The 20,113-nt window shown below is 34.1% G+C and overlaps 1 protein-coding gene across 1 annotated transcript in view; it reads right to left on the bottom strand.

Moving 5' to 3' along the window:
• Positions 1–154: 154 nt before the first annotated feature.
• Positions 155–20,113, bottom strand: part of LOC143251773 (dystonin-like) — a 61,663-nt gene continuing 41,704 nt past the window's right edge. The window contains 16 exon segments of the mRNA XM_076503017.1: positions 155–1,586; positions 1,815–1,983; positions 10,907–11,073; positions 12,404–12,521; positions 12,762–12,875; positions 13,300–13,412; positions 13,629–13,746; positions 13,867–13,911; positions 14,226–14,355; positions 14,533–14,723; positions 15,568–15,756; positions 16,403–16,675; positions 17,196–17,393; positions 17,517–17,676; positions 18,064–18,350; positions 19,265–19,471. Coding sequence (XP_076359132.1) covers positions 1,273–1,586; positions 1,815–1,983; positions 10,907–11,073; positions 12,404–12,521; positions 12,762–12,875; positions 13,300–13,412; positions 13,629–13,746; positions 13,867–13,911; positions 14,226–14,355; positions 14,533–14,723; positions 15,568–15,756; positions 16,403–16,675; positions 17,196–17,393; positions 17,517–17,676; positions 18,064–18,350; positions 19,265–19,471 — 2,793 coding nt within the window. The 3' untranslated portion in view covers positions 155–1,272.

The following is a 20,113-nucleotide window of genomic DNA, read 5'->3' as shown; positions in this document are numbered from 1 at the left end:
ATATAACGTGTACACTAACACATAAGACTTGTGGATGTTTTCAGTCATTGACAGACATGCTAAACTGACAACTTGTAAAGTACGTGAACACCCGTCAGGGCACAAAACTGAAAGATTACAACTGGTCTTGCACAATTTGTACTCACACAGAGACTAATATGTGAGATATCTTTATTGAATTACATAAAAAGCAACAAATACATTGAATTATAACATCATAATAAACATTTCAAAGGTGATTACCTATAGTTTAAGTCCCATTAACCATGGCTGTGCAACGTGATCGTAGGGAGTTGATCAAAAACTACCTACACTGTATCTAGTGGAATGTATACATCCCAGTATTCTCACACTACACTATTCTAGAGGCAAGGTTTACTTTATTTAACATTTGCATAATTTTCAGAAGTGAATGCAGGCTCTTTTCAAACAAAATGCTACATTGAATATAAGTCTAATAAACAAAAGCGACATAACTAATGCATTTTGGCAGCTTTAACAAAACATAAAATAAAGCAGCACAGATTGGCACTTTAAATTAAACGTGATATTCACCTGATTAAAGATAGGCCCCAGTGCAAGTGTTAAATATTTAGTTAAACTATCACCCCATTTGCACCATTTCAGAAAGTAATAATAACTCTAGACATTGTCAGAACCCACAGAAATTATAACTTCTGGATTATATATATTCTTCTTGTAATTACTAATGTAAACAAGATTCCATCTTTTAATGTGAACCTTAAAAATTCTGTGAACCGTAACAATTTGAGATTCCATGATGGAAGTCAACGGGGCCAGCAGACAAACACGCACATCCTCCATCCCCAAGCCCCAGCTGTCTGAATGGAATGTTAGGAGAGTGTTCTCATGCTGTGTCCACCATCATTCACACTTTCCTTCGTAATAAGCTTGAACGAAATTTGATATATTTTGTATAACTCTGTAGTAGCTTGTGAAATATATAGCCTTACTATTAAATATCCAGGCTCAAGCAGTGAGAAAGTGGCCGAAGACAAAACTTGTGTATCTGTTATAATGTGTCTTCATTTGAACAAGTACTACATTCAGCATATGTAAGTAGTTCATCAAGTTGAAATCCTGAAAAATAATCAAGCTAATGGTAGAGAACAGTGGACACTTCCTTCATCAACAAACAGTGGTTTTCCTTAATTTCAGAAGCAGTTTTTCAAAGCATGGTAATTATAACAAAAACTAGCAGTTTCCAGTAAACTTTTAGGCCTCAAATAAAGAGGACACGTTATGTGGACATTACTTCCACCTTTCTCTTCCTTTCACCCCTTCAGAACGACTTGCCGATGACGATGAGGATGGTTTCCGTGCTGAGGGGATTTTGGTTCCTGGTACTGAACTGTAACTCTTAGTTCCCGACGTTTGAGAAGAGCCACTTGGTGTTCGCTGTCTACCAGCACTTGACTGGATTTTGGTGCTACTAACTGGGGTCCTGCGTCCACTACGATAAGCATCTACACTGTCGGTAGAAAGGTCGCTGCCCGCTCGGCTTGGTGGTTTACTGGAGGGATGACTTCCAGTACGGCTCGTTGGGCGGCTTGATGTTTTGGTGCCTGCAGACAAAATGTTTATGAATAAAAACAGTTGATGATTTAATAACTAAAATCCTTATGTTCTGCTTCTGCAAGTGTTTCAGTTTTTTGTGTTAAAAGAGTGACCTGTGTACATATATTTACATAAAGAACTACGGGTCTTGTCTGTTTTTCTGTGTTATAGAAACAAAATAATCATAAGTAATACTTGTAGACCTTTTTTCAATACTTTGTAATAACTTCATGTACCTGATGGGGTCATACGATGTGGTGTAGGCGTAAGCCAACGACGGCCAGACCTGGCTCCCAAGCTGTCTGTTTCACTGAAACTGGGGCCACTGATGTCACTACTTGTGTCGGCAGTTCCTGATGTTCGACCATGTTGGGGGGGCGTGCTACGATCACTTGTATCTCGAACCTGTTTAACAATTAACTTCTGGTTAAAACTTCTGAGCAAAGGATTACTATATCACTGAGCTACTAGTTTAAAGATAAATTTACAGTAAAATGTATTATATTGTTACACAGCATGAAACTAGTAAACATTATGATATGGCCTTAACTTAAAAAAAATAAACTTCTGTCAAACGAATCAAAACTAAATTTTAATCTACTAATTAGTGTAGCTAATTTAATATGCAACATTGTAAAGCAAAAAGTAGTTAGAGTATGTTGGTTAGGTAATATATCCTCGTTGTTAATAATACTTGAAGCCACAACCTTGTGCATATGAAAATATTAAAAAAACATTGGAAGCTCAGATGCCTTAAAAAATGTAAGAATCATTTAACGCATACTGTAACAACAATTACAGAAAATTAATTACATGTTTACAGGTTCAGTTCAAATAACTTAAACTGAAATCAAAGGTTATAACACACCAGTGATGCAGATGAGTTGATCAACCAACTACAGTAACACATATAATGATACTGAAAGTTATACTTTGTCTGTAATCTTTGATGTAAAAATAAACATTCTTCAGTGGAACTTTGTGAACATTTAAGAAAAAAAAACAACTTTCTGAATGTCACGTCACATAATTATATATATCATTCCTCTAACCTCATAAGCTATTTTCATGAAGTTACATTAAAATAAGTTGAAAATACAATTTGTCAAAAACTAAGTGAAAAGATGACATTATTATAGAATTTGTTTATGTAACTTAATCTAGCTCTTTTGTAAATAATCTTTCTTAGTTAAGGTCTCATTCATTGATGTAATTTTTCACAGTATAATTCTAGAGTATTTAACAGAATTGTATGACACAAATATAAATCCAATATTTAAAAGTACAACATATTGTAGTGTCATCAAAAGTATAGTTCACAATACTACCCCCTTCGAGGATTGTGAAGTTCCTTGAACAATCATAATACAAAAGTTGTCCATTCACCAACTTTCTTTTTTTTTGTCTCCTGAGGCCTCTGGTATACAGATAGGTGGATGACTTGGCCCTTAAGCCTCTGGTATACAGATAGGTGGATGACTTGGCCCTTAGGCCTCTGGTATACAGATAGGTGGATGACTTGGCCCTTAAGCCTCTGGTATACAGATGGGTTGATGACATGGCCCTTAGGCCTCTGGTATACAGATAGGTGGATGACTTGGCCCTTAGGCCTCTGGTATACAGATAGGTGGATGACTTGGCCCTTGCCATCACTGACTGCCTTCTCAAAGGGGGAGTTTCTACTAGGGAGGTAACACAGTCAATATACTAGTAATTCTGTCCTTGATCTTCTAGAAGTGTGTATACAGGAGCCATTGGCTCCTCACCAATTTGAGTTTCTGAAAATAAATTGTATTTAGCTGTTCTCTTTAAGAAGTACTTCACAAGGTTATCATAATGGATGACTTTTGGTTTAGGTTGTCTTCCTTTCTCAATGCTGTAAACTATGCAAGTGATTTTTTTCAGTGTGACTTTGACCCTTGCTCCCATACCTACCTAACTCTGGAGTTCATCATTTCTTATGATTAGAATTGTTCATAAGGTCTTCTTGTAGTGACGTTTAGTTTTAGCACAAGCTGACTTAAACCTTTATTTGTAAAAACGGCTGGTTTGGGTTAAGAAAATTGTTAATGAAGAGGAGCAAACAACATTTCGATGTTCTTCAATCATCGTCAGGTTCACAAAGAAAGAAAGAGGTAACTGACTGATAGCTGACCACATGTTTGAAGGGGCTTGTGTAATTGAGTGTAGGAATGTAGAGGGCATGCTTGGATGTTTCATTATATTTATTAACACAGGTATAAAGGTATTCCTCTGTATTGGTTTATTTTGGGTTTGAATCGTTGTATAAGTAAAGCTTCTTTAATTTTGCGTTTGTTTATTTTTGTTTCTTTATTTAGTATTGGGTGTTTTTATGGTTGTGTTTATTTGATTTGCAGTGTTTGAAAACGCGTGAAGGTAGCTTTTTGTGTTCTCTGAATCTGGTTTCCATTTTTCTACTTGTTTCTCCAATATAGAAGTCATGGCAGTTATCACATTGTATTTTACAAATAATGTTGGTGTGGTGTTTGTCAGTGTAGTTTTTACATAGTATAGACCTTAGTTTTGTGCTTGATTTTTTAATAAATTTGGTATTAACTGGAATGTCATATTTTGTTACTAGTTTTTGCCAAATGTTGGTTATTTGTCTGCTGATGTCGGGAATATATGGTATGCAGCAGTATATGGTTTCATGATTTTTTAAATCGTAGGGTATATTTACTTTTGATAGTTGATTTTGCTTTTTTGTCTAGGTGTGTACGTATAATGTTTTCTTTGGTTTGTGGAGGAAACTTATTGATGTTGATGAAGTATTGTTTTATTTTGTCTAATTCATCGTTAATTTTATCTGGTGAACATAGTTTTATGGCTGTGTTTATTTGGTTTCTTAGTATGTTGAGGTTTTGATTTGTTTCATGTGCTGAGTCCCAAGGAATGTATAGTCCAGTATGGGTGATTTTTCTGTGGATTTCTGTTTTAAATTGTGTGTCGGTTCTTGTAATTTTGAGGTCAAGAAATGATATGTGATTGTTTTCTTCCTATTCACATGTGAAGTTAATGTTGGGATGTATAGAGTTAATGTGATTGAAAAAATTAAGTATGTGTTCTGTAGATGTGAATCCAGCAATCGTGTCATCTACATATCTGTACCAGTACAGTGGTGGATGTAATGCTGTGTTAATTGCTTGTGTTTCAACTTGTGTCATAAAAATATTGGCTAGAACTGGTGATACTGGGTTGCCCATGCTTAAGCCATTTTTTGTATATGGTTGTGGTTGTTGAACATCAAGTTTGTCTTCATCCTGGTGAATTCTCTGAGGGTTGCTGGGAATGTCTATAGTTGGATTATGGTCTCGGATATAGAGTTCTAAGGCTATCTTGCAGGCTTCAGCAGTTGGGACTTCTGTAAAGAGGGATATAACATTGAAACTGTCCATTAAGGCTTTATGATTAAGTTGATTTAGATTAGACTTGAAATTAAAAGAGTCTTTGATGAATGAGCTGGCTGATGTTACATATTTGGAGAATGCCCATGCTATTTATTTACCAAGATTGTAATTAAATGATTCCTATGTAGATATTATTGGTCGTAGTGGACAATGTGGTTTATAAGGTTTGGGGATGCCGTATATTTGTGGTGTGCGTGAGTCGGTCTTGCGTAGGTTGGAATTAAGTGTTTGTGAAATTGTGTTGGGTTTTTTTCATTTTTATTAGTATTTTGTTTAGTTGCATTTTGGTGTCTTTGTTGGATTTGTGTGTATTAGTTTAAATTTGTTTGTGTCTGATGTATTCAAAAACCAGGCACAAAACTAAGGTCTATACTATGTAAAAACTACACTGACAAACACCACACCAACATTATTTATAAAATACAATGTGATAATTGCCACGACTTGTATATTGGAGAAACAAGTTGAAAAATGGAAACCAGATTCACAGAACACAAAAAGTCATCTTCACACGTTTTCGAACACTGCAAATGACCGAAGAAGATTGAAATGTTGTTCGCTCCTCTACATAAACAATTTTCTCAACCCAAAGAGCCGTTTTTACATATATATTTCTCTACAAGTGGGTTTTCTCGTCATCACTGACTTAAACCTTTATTGGATCAAGTCATCTATGGAATATTTATTATTATAGCTGTGAGAGACATGCCACAGATTTTGTGTACTATGTCCAAGTGACTAGATGAATAATTATTGCCAATAACTCCTGGTATGAGTATTTCATTATGAGTGGTACAGTGACCACCTTCCTTGTTTTAACTGAAAGTTAAACCTCTATCATTGACTTACATGTAGTTCACAAAACTTTCTTGATCAGAAACTGAAACTAACTTAACCTTTCATCCACATTTTTTCATGAGGTTAGTTTCTCACTATGTACTCTTCTCGATGTCAACTGTTTACTCATCATGAGGCGTACAGCAATTTTTTTTACAGTAACATATAACTTTCCACTTCCTGAAGGCCTTTTTTCCCACCTTTCATTGCCAAATTATTTTAAATTGTAGCTATAGAACCACTGTCAATGATCATAATGTAAGGCTTCCCATTAATAAACTCATTGTCTTGTTTCTTTGAAGAATGAACTTACGTAACTGGAGGTGGAAGCAGTATATACATGTTGAACTCGTGTCATTAGCCCTTTGTTGGACTAGAAGACTGATCCTTAGAGTATTGTTTCTGTGGCTTAATAGTAAGTGTTATTTACTCACAGTACTGGATGAAATGGTTAGTATTTACCACACTTCCTTCTTTTCAGCTTGTTTTAATCTAGAGTCCATTGTGCTGTCCTTTCAAGTTGCATTTGGTATAACTAGCTGTCTCATTAATCAGTTCTAGACTGTCAGGGGCAGTTGGTATTTCAGTATTACAATATTTGATAGCTTCGAGGTGGTTCCTTTAGTTGTTTGTTTACAACATTAAAACTCAGTTGTTAACTGCACAACCTTATTTAAAGATGTACACCTGCTAGCTTCAACTTAATTTTTATATCCTCATTGGTTATAACATTTATACATCAGTTATGTATTCTAAAATGTACAAGATAATCTAGGATTAATTTAACATTATATACCCTTTGGCTCTCAACTAAATCAAAACAGTGAAAGCACAATAATATATCTGTTACACATTAACTGATAAAAAAAATAAGTGAAGTACACAAAATGGTTCTTCATGTTGAACTAACTATTTTTACAAATTATTAGATAAATTCTTGTTTACACAATGAACATAATTACTTCTAACTTTTATAATTAATTACAATCTATGTATCCCACATAGCTAGACTTAGCTACTAAAACAATAAACAACATTTCGCTCACAGTTAGACTAAACATTAGACCTAGCTGTTTCAAACACTGAGATACTAAGTACAACTATAATGATAGTATTAGAGAGCTAAATCTAGCTGTTCAGAGTTGATCACGAGACTGATATCTAGGTATTACGTGAACATACTTAGTTACTTCAAATGTCATTGACAATCACATGGTAAATCTCCCGAATATCAAAAAGTTAAGCCTATTTCTTCATCCTAACAGTTCCTACTTTAAACTACAATTTATAATGAAGTGTACAACATTATTATGTCCAATTACTATTAACTTCTTACCAGAGTAAGCTATACTTGGAGTGACAGTCAAAATCAATATGGCTAGTAGTATGACTGATTATAGTTTTTTACATTTCTAAACATTAGGAAGTACTGTCGTACTAGTTGGATACCTTCACTGTTAAAAGTATTTTTGGCCATAATCCCAATAATATTTTCCAAGGTTTGGCCAGTATAGGAAGTTGAGATTAACAATGCAAAAATAATCTTCATGATAAAAGTTTAACAATGAAAGGTAACAATAAATATTACAGTAAACCTTACCTAGGGAATACAGAAACACTAGCTGTTTACTTGAACTATTGTCATAGGAGTAAATTTCTTTAATAAACAACTGTAGAGATTCACCTTTAGAGGCATGATACGTCACAACCAAGTTTAAGATGTATATATTTTGTGTAAAATTACCAGCTATTTCTACAATAATTCTGACAAAGTACTAAGTTGTATCTGACTCTTAAATGTTACTCAAGCAATTTCTCAGTAGTACAAAATAAAACAACAATTTAATAATAAACCTAACTTTAATTATATTTAGTTTTACCACTACGTCAGCTGTAACACAACTAGTGGTATTACTGTAGGAAAGGTCTGGGGTGAGAGTTCAGTTATGATTCTTCCTAGGGGGGAGTAGTGAGAACTTGTTTGACTGACCACACTAAAACTGGGATGTTTACTCTCAACAGAGTGCAGAGGACTGTGAGGGTGGACACAGAGAGAGAAGATAGGTAGTTAGGTGCCATGCAGCAGTGAATTAATATTGAATGCAATCAGTCTCACAGAAGAACAGTGAAGGAGTTTTCAAACTACCTATGGTAAACGTCCCTCTGTGAATTATAAATTATTCTAGGTTTATACCCATCATAACGTAGTTTGTACACAAAATCTTGAACTTAATCTGGTCTTTAAGAGAAGGAATAATTAAATTCCAAAGTGTTCCTATGGTACAGTTTCTAATACAATAAAACTGTATTCAGTGATGATGCTGTGAAAATTTTAATGTCTTAAGAATAATAGACAAACTGTAATCCATGTTTAGTACCACTTGCTTCTGATAGTGTGGACACACTATTTTATTGCTGCCTATAGAGGTCTTTGTACAGCAGTAAATACTGCCGACCCTGTTTGATAATTGAGAATGGTGTTGTGATGCTATTCTGTTCAGAGGTGTTGCTGCATTAGTCACTACGAAATATGTCAAAAGTTAGATATAATACAGTTTGTTTTATTAATCCACTGTATTTGTAACAGAACTGTCTGTGGTGATAAGAAAAGGTTTCCTATTAATGTGTAAAGTATTAACTACAGCTAACAGTGGGCAACAATATAACGGTTTACTACAGAGTAGGAAAATGTGAACTACAGGTTATGGTGGTATAACATTAATTAAAACTGCTGATATAGTATTTTTAATCTAGTAAGTTAAGAGTATTGTAGGCGACTCCAAAATGCCACCACGTAAGTTACTGAGATTAAAATAGTAGTGTAAAAAGTAGGCTTACCTTTGTATTTAGTCGAAACAAATAAAAAAAAAAGTTAAACTTTCACCAAGGCTGTAGGTTAATGAGACCTCTGAAAGGAACTGTGATTAAAAAAAGAAGTGAATATTATTACCCAGCAGTAAACAGGGATGCGTGAACTGGAGTCAGACGGTACTGGCTTATAGAAGGACGGCTCAAGAATACCTTGAACTGGTAAACACCTCATAAGAAGAAAGGGGGCTGAAAGAAGATTAATGGGTGATGGACAATGGGATGAAAGAACATGACAAATGAAGAACATACAGAAAAACTAAACCAACTTAAAGAAGGTTACAGAGGGTGGTTTCAGCTATGTGGAAGCAATCTGGACAGTACTCCAATCATTTATGTATGTTTCACATATAAAAATTCATGTAAAGAAAATAAACTTAAATATGAAATATACTAAAGAGGAAGACATGAAGAGGCACAAGTTATGATAAACTCTTTGTTAGTTGAATGTGGTTAAAAAAAAAGGTCCAAATATTATACAATGTGTTCCAATAGCCTAATCTAATTCGATCACCCGTCAAATGCTTGGTAAAATTTTCTACTTTTAATGTGATTATTATTCACAAGTTGATATTTGAAGAAGTTTTCAAAAGGACACCTAAAGTTTGTCAGAAATTCCTTTTAGTAGCTTAGACTAGAGACAAGTGTTAGAAACATCAGGTAGTTGGACACTTCTTATTTCCATAGAAGTACCATAATCGATGTTTGTCTTACAGATAAGGTACACATACAAACTGTAAAGATGGGGCATTGCCAATTCTTTATGACACAACCATATGTAACCCAAAACTAAATTCATAAAAATTGTGCTTTTTTTTTTTTACTCCAAGTGAAGATATACATGGTTAGAGTCAATTTATGTAACATGAGAGGTATAAAATGTGTATGTTTAAGTGGATATTCTAATACTTTACTGACCCATAAGGCTTGACAAGCCCTATTAGAAAAGTTGTCTTGACAAATGCTTCCAAAAGCTGACACAACCCTCTGTTTTCATAATCTGGACTTTAAATTCTGAAGACTTTGTTGCCAATGAGGCCCACTAACCCTTTCACAACCAGCAGATAGTCCACCAGTAGTGAGAGATTTAATGCCTAACAAACAAGTATTCTGATTTTTGTTCTTCTTGCACCAAACTGCTCAACAAGTCGCCGTAAGCACAACACTCATTACAGGTTTATAATAGACTCAACCTTGTAATCACAGCATACTGTAATTCACTGTGAACACTTGCTATCACATTTATTTTTCTGTACTCAAAAGAATACGTCAAATTTAACGGTAAAGTGTGTTAGTACAGACACAAGAACTGATGGGAACTTGTTGAGCATTTCTGGTTTGGTTACTGTACTTTTCAGATTAGACACCAGAGGGGGAAGAAGCTGTGAAAGAAACAAGTATGAAAGTCACTTGACTTACCTATATTGATGTGGGTGTAAGGTCACACCCACTTGGATGTTACTGTTATAACATCACTTTGATGATGCCAGTGAATAGTGAAAACATTTGTTGCCAATAACCTAACTTCCCTGACGTTTAAAAAAATCTAAGTAAAAGTAGCTTAGTGACTCTAATAATATGACATTTGAACACTAAAATATTTTGGTGATTTCTTTAGGTCATTCTATCATATTGGAATAATTCTACTTTTTCTATCAGTTATTTTTGTGAAAATAAGGGACCTTAAAGTATGCTAAAAGTTTCCTCAAATCTTGTGACATGATTTTAAAAACAGAATAATCCTCTGAAAATGATAACAGCTTAATAAGTATTAAAACAAGAATCTGGGTGTACAGTTAAAAAAGCAAGTAACTTATCAAAATATTATACAAACATTCAACATGTTTAAATAAAAGCATGCATAATAGCAGAACCAAAACTAAACATTCAGTATTGTGGTGCATGGATTCCTGGGGAATGTTGTGAGAACTAATTCCATACTGTGTGTGTGGTACTTTCTCAGGTCAATTTCAGAGACTGTAAATACAGCAGTAACACATATCAGGTCATAACTAATGGTTATATTCATCACATTTTAAAAGCAGAAGTTTCCACTGTGGTGTTTAGGTAAGACACAGTAACTTTTTATATTTACACAATATCTTCAAATGAATTAAAGACTACTTGGTTTGAGGTCAGTTGTGTCTAAAATTGACCTCAGAGCAGAGTACCATTTAAATTGGTAATGAACAAACCTTAATGACGGGTCTTGTGGATGGGACTGAGTGACCAACAGAGGACCCACTGTGGGAGGACTGTGAGGCATTAGAGCTGTACTTGGGATGAAATGAAGACACAGAGTGGCCGACTCCCTTGGCATGAGTAAACTTTTCCTGCAACCCAGTACTGATGTGTCCATTTGCTATGGTAGCAAACACAACAAAAAATTTGCCATGCAAGTTATTACAAACACACACAAAATAAAAGGATGGAACAATCAAACTAATTTAACAACACTTGAAGACAGCATAATAAAATACATGAATACACAAAATTATATACTTTAAAATGAAATTAAGGTATGATTGTGGTAGTACTATACTGGTTAATAATTTTGTTCAAAACAAGACATTACAAGAGTAACCGTGACTTGAACAGAAACAAGCATGAGCAAGCAGTCAACTTGAGTGTTGACATATGTACACAGCTTCATTTAGCTTCATTATAACACATTATCTGTTATTTGTGAACTATGGATGATATACAACAATGAAAACACATGAAATGAGTCTGTTTGTATGGATGTTAACTGGCATTTGTTACTAGGCCAACAGAAGGAAAGAGACAGAAGTTAGTAATTTGATTACTTTATATAAATTGCATCAAGTTATGAAAAGTGACGTGAAATTGTAAAATCACAAGGCAAAACGACTGTTATAAAATAATGTCATGTTACAAGTTCACTGATGACAATTGAAGTGTCTCACATGATCTTGTCTCCATTATCACTTTAAACTGAACCACTGAGCTCAAGATGGAAGTCAGTTGATTACAGAAGGTTATTATACATGTGGAACAGTTTCCAAATCAAGGTGCCTGGCTTAAAGATTGGATCATGGCTGCAACTGAATGGCAACCACGAAGTATAAAAAGGGTTTATTAGTATAATGCTGTGAAAACTTGACAATATTTCACAAGTTGTTTTGCCTTATCACAGCTGTAGTATTGTAAATTTCAGTATTATAAATCTCGGTATTATTACGGTATTATAAATCTCTGTATTATTACGGTATTTATAAATTTCAGTTTCCTCTACACAGAATTTAGATTTTTTTTCATTTTTAGTCTACTGCTTCTTCCCTCTTGTCTACAATCAGAAAAGTAAACAATCAGAACATAGTTTCAAATACCCAAGTTTGCACAACAAAGTGTATTTCTACAGTGAGAGCTAAGATATAAAAAAGCAGTTGTTTAAAAAAGAACAAATAAAAGAAGTTAAAGACTTTAAGATAAAAACAACATTTAAGATTTACACTCAACATTTTTCTTTATAATATAGAACAGAAACTCCAAAACACGTAACTCGGAGAATAAAAGGAAAACAAACTTTCAGTAAATTTAACATTTAGTAAACCAGCAGTATAACCAATTGTTGTTGTTCTTTTAATGTTTATTGTGATTTAAACACCTCGCATCTTTGTGTCACATATATTTCATTAAACTGTTGTTCAAAGATGAATGATAACACCTACCTCGGCATGGGTCGTTCTTAACAAGGAATTCGTCAAGTGCCATCCATCCTCCACCCACACGTACCATAACGGTACTGCGCAGGATACGGACGAGCCGTAACTTTTGGGACTCTCCAAACTGCAGTAGATATAAAAGATAACCTACGTTTAATATTTCCGTTTGGACAATAATGTGCTCTACCTAGCTGATATCGAACAACAAGTACATACAAATGTACACTTTACTGACTGAGAAACAGTAAAATTCTCCTCAAACATTTTGTTTTCTGTCAAAATATGTGAATAACGTTCTTTATCAATTTATAGATTATATACAAAAATCTTAAAAAATTCATTAAAACTTAAGAGAAACACTAACCCTATATTTTCCTTCTCCAACTTGGTATACTTTAAATTTGTGGACACACAAGCACTTGGCTACCTGTCTGTGAACTTCATCTTGAATCTTCTCTGCATCAGTTTTTGGACGTCCCTACCAGAAGAAGTTAAAGAAAAAAAAATTGTTTCATCAGTTAATTGGTCATAAAACATTTGGTAAAACTGTCAAACATTTGGTAAAACATTTGGTAAAACTGTCAAACATTTGGTAAAACATTTGGTAAAACTGTCAAACATTTGGTAAAATGTTCCACAAAAAAATTATTTGTGGAACTCATACTTTGCCCTCTAACTTTCAATATTCATCACACACCTGATGATATATTCATCACACACCTGATGATATATTTCTTTACAGTAAAATTTTGTTACTAAAAACATAGCTGAAGAATAGATACGATATCAGATTTAACAAAACCATTCACACTGAAACATACCACGATTATTAAAGCACAAGGACAAAAAATACTTGAATTAAAAGCACTGTCTCTCATTCTGGCTTATGGGTTTCACCTTACCTCTCGTTCTGGCTTGAGGGTTTCAATGTACTCTTTATTATCAATGAATCCATCTCCATTTCTATCAAAAATTTCTGCAACACATTCCATTTCCAGACGACTTGTTGGATATTCTAGTAAAGAAAGCAAAATTATATTTCTTGGAAGATTCTTGAATTAAACTTAAAAATGTAAGTCTTTTTAAGTCCTATATAAAATAAAGATTGTTTTATCTTGCAGTATTAAAGAACTAACGAGTAATAAAACTAATGTTATTGGTAGTTTTTAATGAAGAAACTTCTTTATGTTAATCTTCAGACAAATGGGTGGTTATGTTGGAGCGTACTTACTGAATTTTAGAATTCCATCAATAAACTCTGCTTTTGTAACCTTTGAATCTTTATCCTTGTCAAGCCTTCTAAACAAATCCATGATACGGGATTTCTTGTTATCCATCCAGCCAAGGAACTGAAAGAAACAAATTTAAACTTGGGATCGTAAATAGCAGTGTTTTGTGAAGCAAAATAAAAGAAATTTAATACTAGTATAAAAGTACAGTACATCTGGTTCAATATGAGAGTAACTTACCCTTCGTTTCCATTCGTCGAAGTTGAAATTCTTGATCCTCTCGAGCTAAAATGAGATAATTCTTATTTTATATCGAATGTAAATAATGACTAATTTACGTTTGAATTAAGTCTTTAAATATTTCGACTTCTTTTACAAACATTTTCTGAACTGAATGTAATTATTCAAAAAAATATGTACATATATCGAATCTCATAAACCTACAGCTGATCAATCTCAAGGCAAATATATAAATTTTGAAAACAAAACTATATTTTTCTACCCATAAAAACAAGAAAAAAGGGATTTCCAAAAGTTTTAAGTACCCTACAATTTCACATAGATACAAATCCATTACTTCACATCACTTAAAGTATTACCTCCATCAAGTAATTAAGTTTATCTTGTAGTCGGCGCTGACGCTCCATTGCTAGTAACCAGACATTCCTCCAGTTATCCAGAAGGTTACTAACACGAGGATTCTTGATCTCTGTTGTTCCAAATGGTTTCCTGAAAGAAATGAGAAATGAAGTGAACACTAAAACACTTCTTGATTAAAGTTTTAGTTTTTGTAAATTTCTTACTTATGAAAATTGTCAGGCAAATCTACTGGCATTTATATGTGTGTGTGTGTGTAAATTATCTAAGACAACTTTTAAGTTACAAAACTGATTTGTAATCACTCACAATGGGGTTGACATTTTTGGCTCTGCAGAAGGTCCTAATGCATGGCCTGGTTTACGATCATCATGTCTTCCAGTTTTTTTAACACGATGTGGCGTGTGGTACGGTAACTTAGGTGGCTGTTTCTTCACAGAAAACGCTTTTGTGATCCGATCAATTTCTGGCTGATGTTTGGTCATATCTGCCATGAAAACCTAGTTGAAGATAAAATGCTACTCATTTAGATACTGAAAAAGTATTGCAGTATATTGAATCATGATATTAGGAAAATACAAAAACATAAAAAACCCTCTAACCCAAACACTTTCTAAGGGTGAACCACTGTTCATTAGGAGGCAAACTAATAAAGAACGGTTCACTTTCAGAAAGTGTTTGGGTTACAGGGTCTTTAACAGTCCATTCAATACAATATAGATACAGGCATAACATTGATAATATTCTGGTCTGTGGTTGAGTGTTCCAGTACTGTCACATAGTACATAGTGATCTGTGATAGAGTGTTTCAGTATTGTCATACAGTACCTGATGGTCTGTGGTTGAGTGTTCCAGTACAGTCATATAGTACCTAGTGATCTGTGATAGAGTGTGTCAGTACTGTCATACAGTACCTGGTGGTCTGTGGTTGAGTGTTCCAGTATTGTCATACAGTACCTGGTGGTCTGTGGTTGAGTGTTCCAGTACTCTCATACAGTACCTGATGGTCTGTGATCGAGTGTTTCAGTACTGTCATACAGTACCTGATGGTCTGTGGTTGAGTTTTCCAGTACTGTCATACAGTACCTGATGGTCTGTGATTGAGTGTTCCAGTACTGTCATACAGTACCTGATGGTCTGTGGTTGAGTGTTCCAGTACTGTCTTACAGTTCCTGATGGTCTGTGGTTGAGTGTTCCAGTACTGTCTTACAGTTCCTGATGATCTGTGATTGAGAGATCCAGTACTTTCATACAGTATCTAGTGATCTGCAGTCAAATGTTCCTCGACTGTCGTACAGTATTTGATGATCTGTAGTCAAATGTTCCTAGACTGTTATATAGTACCTGGTGATCTGTAATCAAGTGTTCCAAGACTGGCATATTATCAGGCAAAGGCTCAGCTTCTAGACCTGTCAGAGTAGATTCTGCTTCCAATAACCAAGACGTCAGTTCATCCAGTAGACCAGTAATATCTTGCAGTGACTGTAAGTGGTCTTGTAGTTTCCGATCCCGTTGTTTGGTCCAGATGTACACCTGGTTGGTAGAGCATACAACATACATTTAAACAAAGTTAGCTTACACACTTTAACCAAACCACAGCGAAAAAATTTTATCTGCTCAGCTAGAGTTGAAAGGTTTCAGCTGATAACAGATACTGGACATTGACCCCTGCTACCTCTTGGTGCTGTTAATACTTATAAAGTTTTAAAATGCAGTATATAGAGTATTAATACTAAAGAGTTAAGTAAAATAAAAAATTCAAACCTTTCATTAATGTTAGCTTGTTATAAACAAAAACAAGCCTAAACAAAAATAAAAAAATGCTGCACCAGCTGATAGGGTCTGCTCAGGATATAAAATGTATCTAGGTTTTGGAGGTGACTGAAGAAGTAGGATCTACATTGTGGTGGGGATACATCGATTATCAGTCTCAATCTCTATTCGCTAGTCTCACATGAAAAATAATTAAATAATCACAGGAACAGAAATAAAAAATTAGGAGAGTAAGATATGGGTACTCAAGCCCACAATGCTCTACATCTATATCACCTCTTAATGTCTGCATTCTGCTGTGGGAAGATGATTGCTTTCCAAAAAAAATAAAGTGTTATCACTTGGGGGTAATTTTATTTATATATTTAAACACAACACCCAAACATGCAACCATACAAATCCTTACCTCTTCCCAACGAGATTGGATAATGGTGATCCAATGCCTAATGATAATGATTGCATCAGGATGGCATTGAGTTAGGATTTCTTGAGCTAAGACTAAAGCATTGTTCTTATTTACTTCCTGTTCTTCCAGCTGCACCATCATCCTCTGATGTTCTTCAATCTGTTGTATCGTATTCTCTTCGTCATCTGGCAGCGATCCCGGGAACTTCAGCATCATTTCGATGTCTGCTACCCACTCCAGAAGTATATGGAATGATGTTTGTAGCTGTTCTGCCTGGTGAGAAAAAAACAAAAAATTAAATTTACATCTAAAGTTGGTTTCTTTTGGTGTGTTATATGTGTGCTCCATGTTAATGTGTTAGTTGGTTCACATCCTCTTTAACACCATAATGTGTTAATTTATTCATAAAATTATGACAGTTTCATCTGTCACTGATAAATATTTCTTAAATCTTGCATACAATTTTAACTAGTATAATCTATCCTGTTTTTCTCTTGTACTTAAATGCAGGTGGTTCCACATAAACACAAGCGTACTGATGTATTTATGACACTCTGGGTCCCAAGATTTTTTTTTTTTAATACTAGATTATTAGTTTTTGTCAGTTATTATATTTTAAAGTTTTGTTACACTAGTTACTGTGACATACAAATCTTACAAGTTAATTCTTTCTTAATATTTAAGGTTTGTAAGTTAGTATTTTCATTTATTTGAATAAAACATGATTTTAAAAAATAAAGTCAACATTTATTATGATAATGAGCTTTCTATCAAAATAGATGATTAAATCTACCTTTAGAAGTGCTTTGTTCAGATTTTGTTGTTTCTCATCACTCAGCTCAACAAGTTCATTCCACTTGAGGTTCAGCTGGTCCACTTGGTTTTGGATGTGTTCTATATCTTCACGAGTAGCTGTTTCCAAAAGTTCCACAGCACTTTGACGGATAGATTCCAGGTTGTTGGATCTATTTTGTAGCTCGTCTTGAAATATCTGCACAAACACAGCATGACGTAGTCATTTCTTAGCTGTTAGCTTCTTTTAAAAGCTGTGGAAAGTCTTTAGTTCAAAATGTATGAAAAATATAAGCAGTTTCATTCATAAAGAACTACATACCTTATGTTGATCAACCTGCACTGTTACTGTATCCAGGTCACCGTGTATAGGTTGATCTACAGCTAGTGCTCCCTTGGCCCAATCCAACCAATCAAACAGTGCTACGATTGCATCTTTGAATTGTCCAGTGTATAAGAGTGCTTCTTCTAGTTGCCTTTGCCTGATGGTGAGAAACATTATTAATCTATAGCTGTAAAACTGTTTCAAATCACTCATGTTACACAATGGTGTTTAAATTCTGCATAGTTTGTTTGTGAAATTAACATCTGTCAACAATTAATTTGCCAGCTTTGATTAACTGTATTTGATAGTTATGTTTTACCATAAAACTAACAGACCACTGCTTATGGTAAAACTGACCAGTAAATAAACAACAGTGACATACATTCATTATAACTTTTACACAATAGTTAACAAACATTGTTTTGTTAATTTCTGAAACATAATTACAAGTTGAATATCATATACATAAATATCTTCCACCAACAGTCAAGGCAACATTATTTATCAGTTTAAAAAAATTCAAAGCAGAAATAACTTCACTAACCTGTCAACAGATTTGTTACACACACAATTCCATTTGTTCTTTAATTTGTCAATCATCTCTTGAAGACTAGGAAGGTCAGATTTTGGGCAGCGATCTTTGAGGATGCGACCAATTTTCATGGTTGTATCATACTTGGACTGTTGGGCACCGAATGCTCGTTGGAACTCCTTGTGTGTGTTCAGTAGCTGTTTGACCTTATCTGGATCTTTATCAATGTGGGTAAAGCTGTCCAGTGTTTTGTCTGCCTCTTCCAACCACAGGATTAGTTCATTCCATATATCATAAAACTGTAATGTTATGATTACACATTAGAACTTGATTATAGTGTCTAGCATGGTAGTTCATTTATGTAAAAACGTCTGAACCTCAGTTTCAATACATAGATATTAATTATTTAAACTAAAATTATCAGTGTTCTGAGGACCATTTCCTTGACTTCTAATGAAATTATAAAACTAAGAGTAAGCATGCTTTGGTCATAGCACAATGAACCCGAATGCTGTTCTGGCACTTATTTTGGTAGCTAGACTGGCCTTCTGACACTTGAATATTTATGGCACTAAAAAGAAATCTTTTTTTATGGCAAACTCGGATACAAATATATCAAACAATATCACACTAATGTCACTGCCTTGATCTTGGATACTGTGATGGCAAACTTGCAGTGTGTAAGCCTAAAATGGTATTAGGTGTTTTTGTCATTTCTCTGTCACTAGATGTTAAAGGATAAACATAGAGATAAATATTATTTTAAAATAAACAACACACAACACTCTGGTGAAGCAAATGGTAACTAGATTTTACTGTATCAGTTTGTCCACTGTCATTAGTTTTATTTCATTTAATTTTAGCCATTTCATTTTTCAGTGTTAACTGACTAAAAGACCAGTGGTGGCAGAGATATAATGTATTTAGTCAATTTTTAACAACTGTTAAAGTGATATCGTCATTGTGGCACATCTGTTTTTGTTCTATTTTTGGAACTTGAAAACTGACGTTTTAATTATCTACTACAATACATTTGTCATTAATGTACCAGTGGTTTGAACCTTTGTTTTAAAATTAAGAAAATTCAAATATCAATACATCTCATCAAATTCATGGAAAATAGAAATTTCAAACAAATCAACGTTGTTATCTCATGAGTGAACACTATCAGAGTTAGTAAGAATAACAAAATGTAAACAAAGTAAAACACTACCTCCACAGCTTCTTTGTATCCATGATCCAACATTCTGGTTCTTTCAGCAGCTTTGGAGACCACTCGTTCCCAGCGGTGTTGTACACTAATAAGCAAGTTTTTAATTAAAAGAACATCTAGTTTTTGACTGAAGTACTTTAAGTGTGTACCCTTCTTGTCCAGGTTTAACATCACCTCTCGATGGGAGCCCAGGTCTTTCTGGAAACGCTGTAACAGATTGTAGTGTTGAAATTCTCAAACATTGGCAGCTTTACTTTTACATTATTCAAGTCACTAGAGCTCAGAATGAATGGTTTAAAAACACCTGAGCCAACAGTAAAATTAACAACATCTGAACTTCCTTATATTTTGGAAAACAGAGGAAAGTTGTAACAATTCACAACATGGAAAATAGAGGAAAGTTGTGACAATCCACAATATGGAAAACACAGGAAAGTTGTGACAATACACAATATGGAAAACAGAGAAAAGTTGTGACAATACACAATATGGAAAATAGAGGAAAGTTGTGAAGGTTCATTCACAATATGGAAAACACAGGAAAGTTGTGAAGGTTCACAATATGGAAAACACAGGAAATTTGTGACAATTCACAATAAACTATGAAATGTTTTTTTTTTAAACTTTGGAATGAAACAGAAACTACATACAAGTTAGTTAAAATGATAACATGCTAAGTTTACAGCCATTAATCGTCAGGTTTGTTTACAGCTTTGAAAATAGATGTTAACCATATTTAAAATAAAAAAGGTATCCTAAGTAATAGTATTATATCAAAAGTAATTTCAAGAAAACACCGTTGGGTTTACTTCCATACTCTGTAAGCTATCATGAAATGTTTATAGTGAA

The sequence above is a fragment of the Tachypleus tridentatus genome, chromosome 6, assembly GCF_004210375.1.
Source record: "Tachypleus tridentatus isolate NWPU-2018 chromosome 6, ASM421037v1, whole genome shotgun sequence".
NCBI classification, from domain to species: Eukaryota; Metazoa; Arthropoda; class Merostomata; order Xiphosura; family Limulidae; genus Tachypleus; species Tachypleus tridentatus.
Note: the sequence above shows the minus strand (reverse complement) of the source record. Positions and strands in the feature narration are given on the sequence as shown.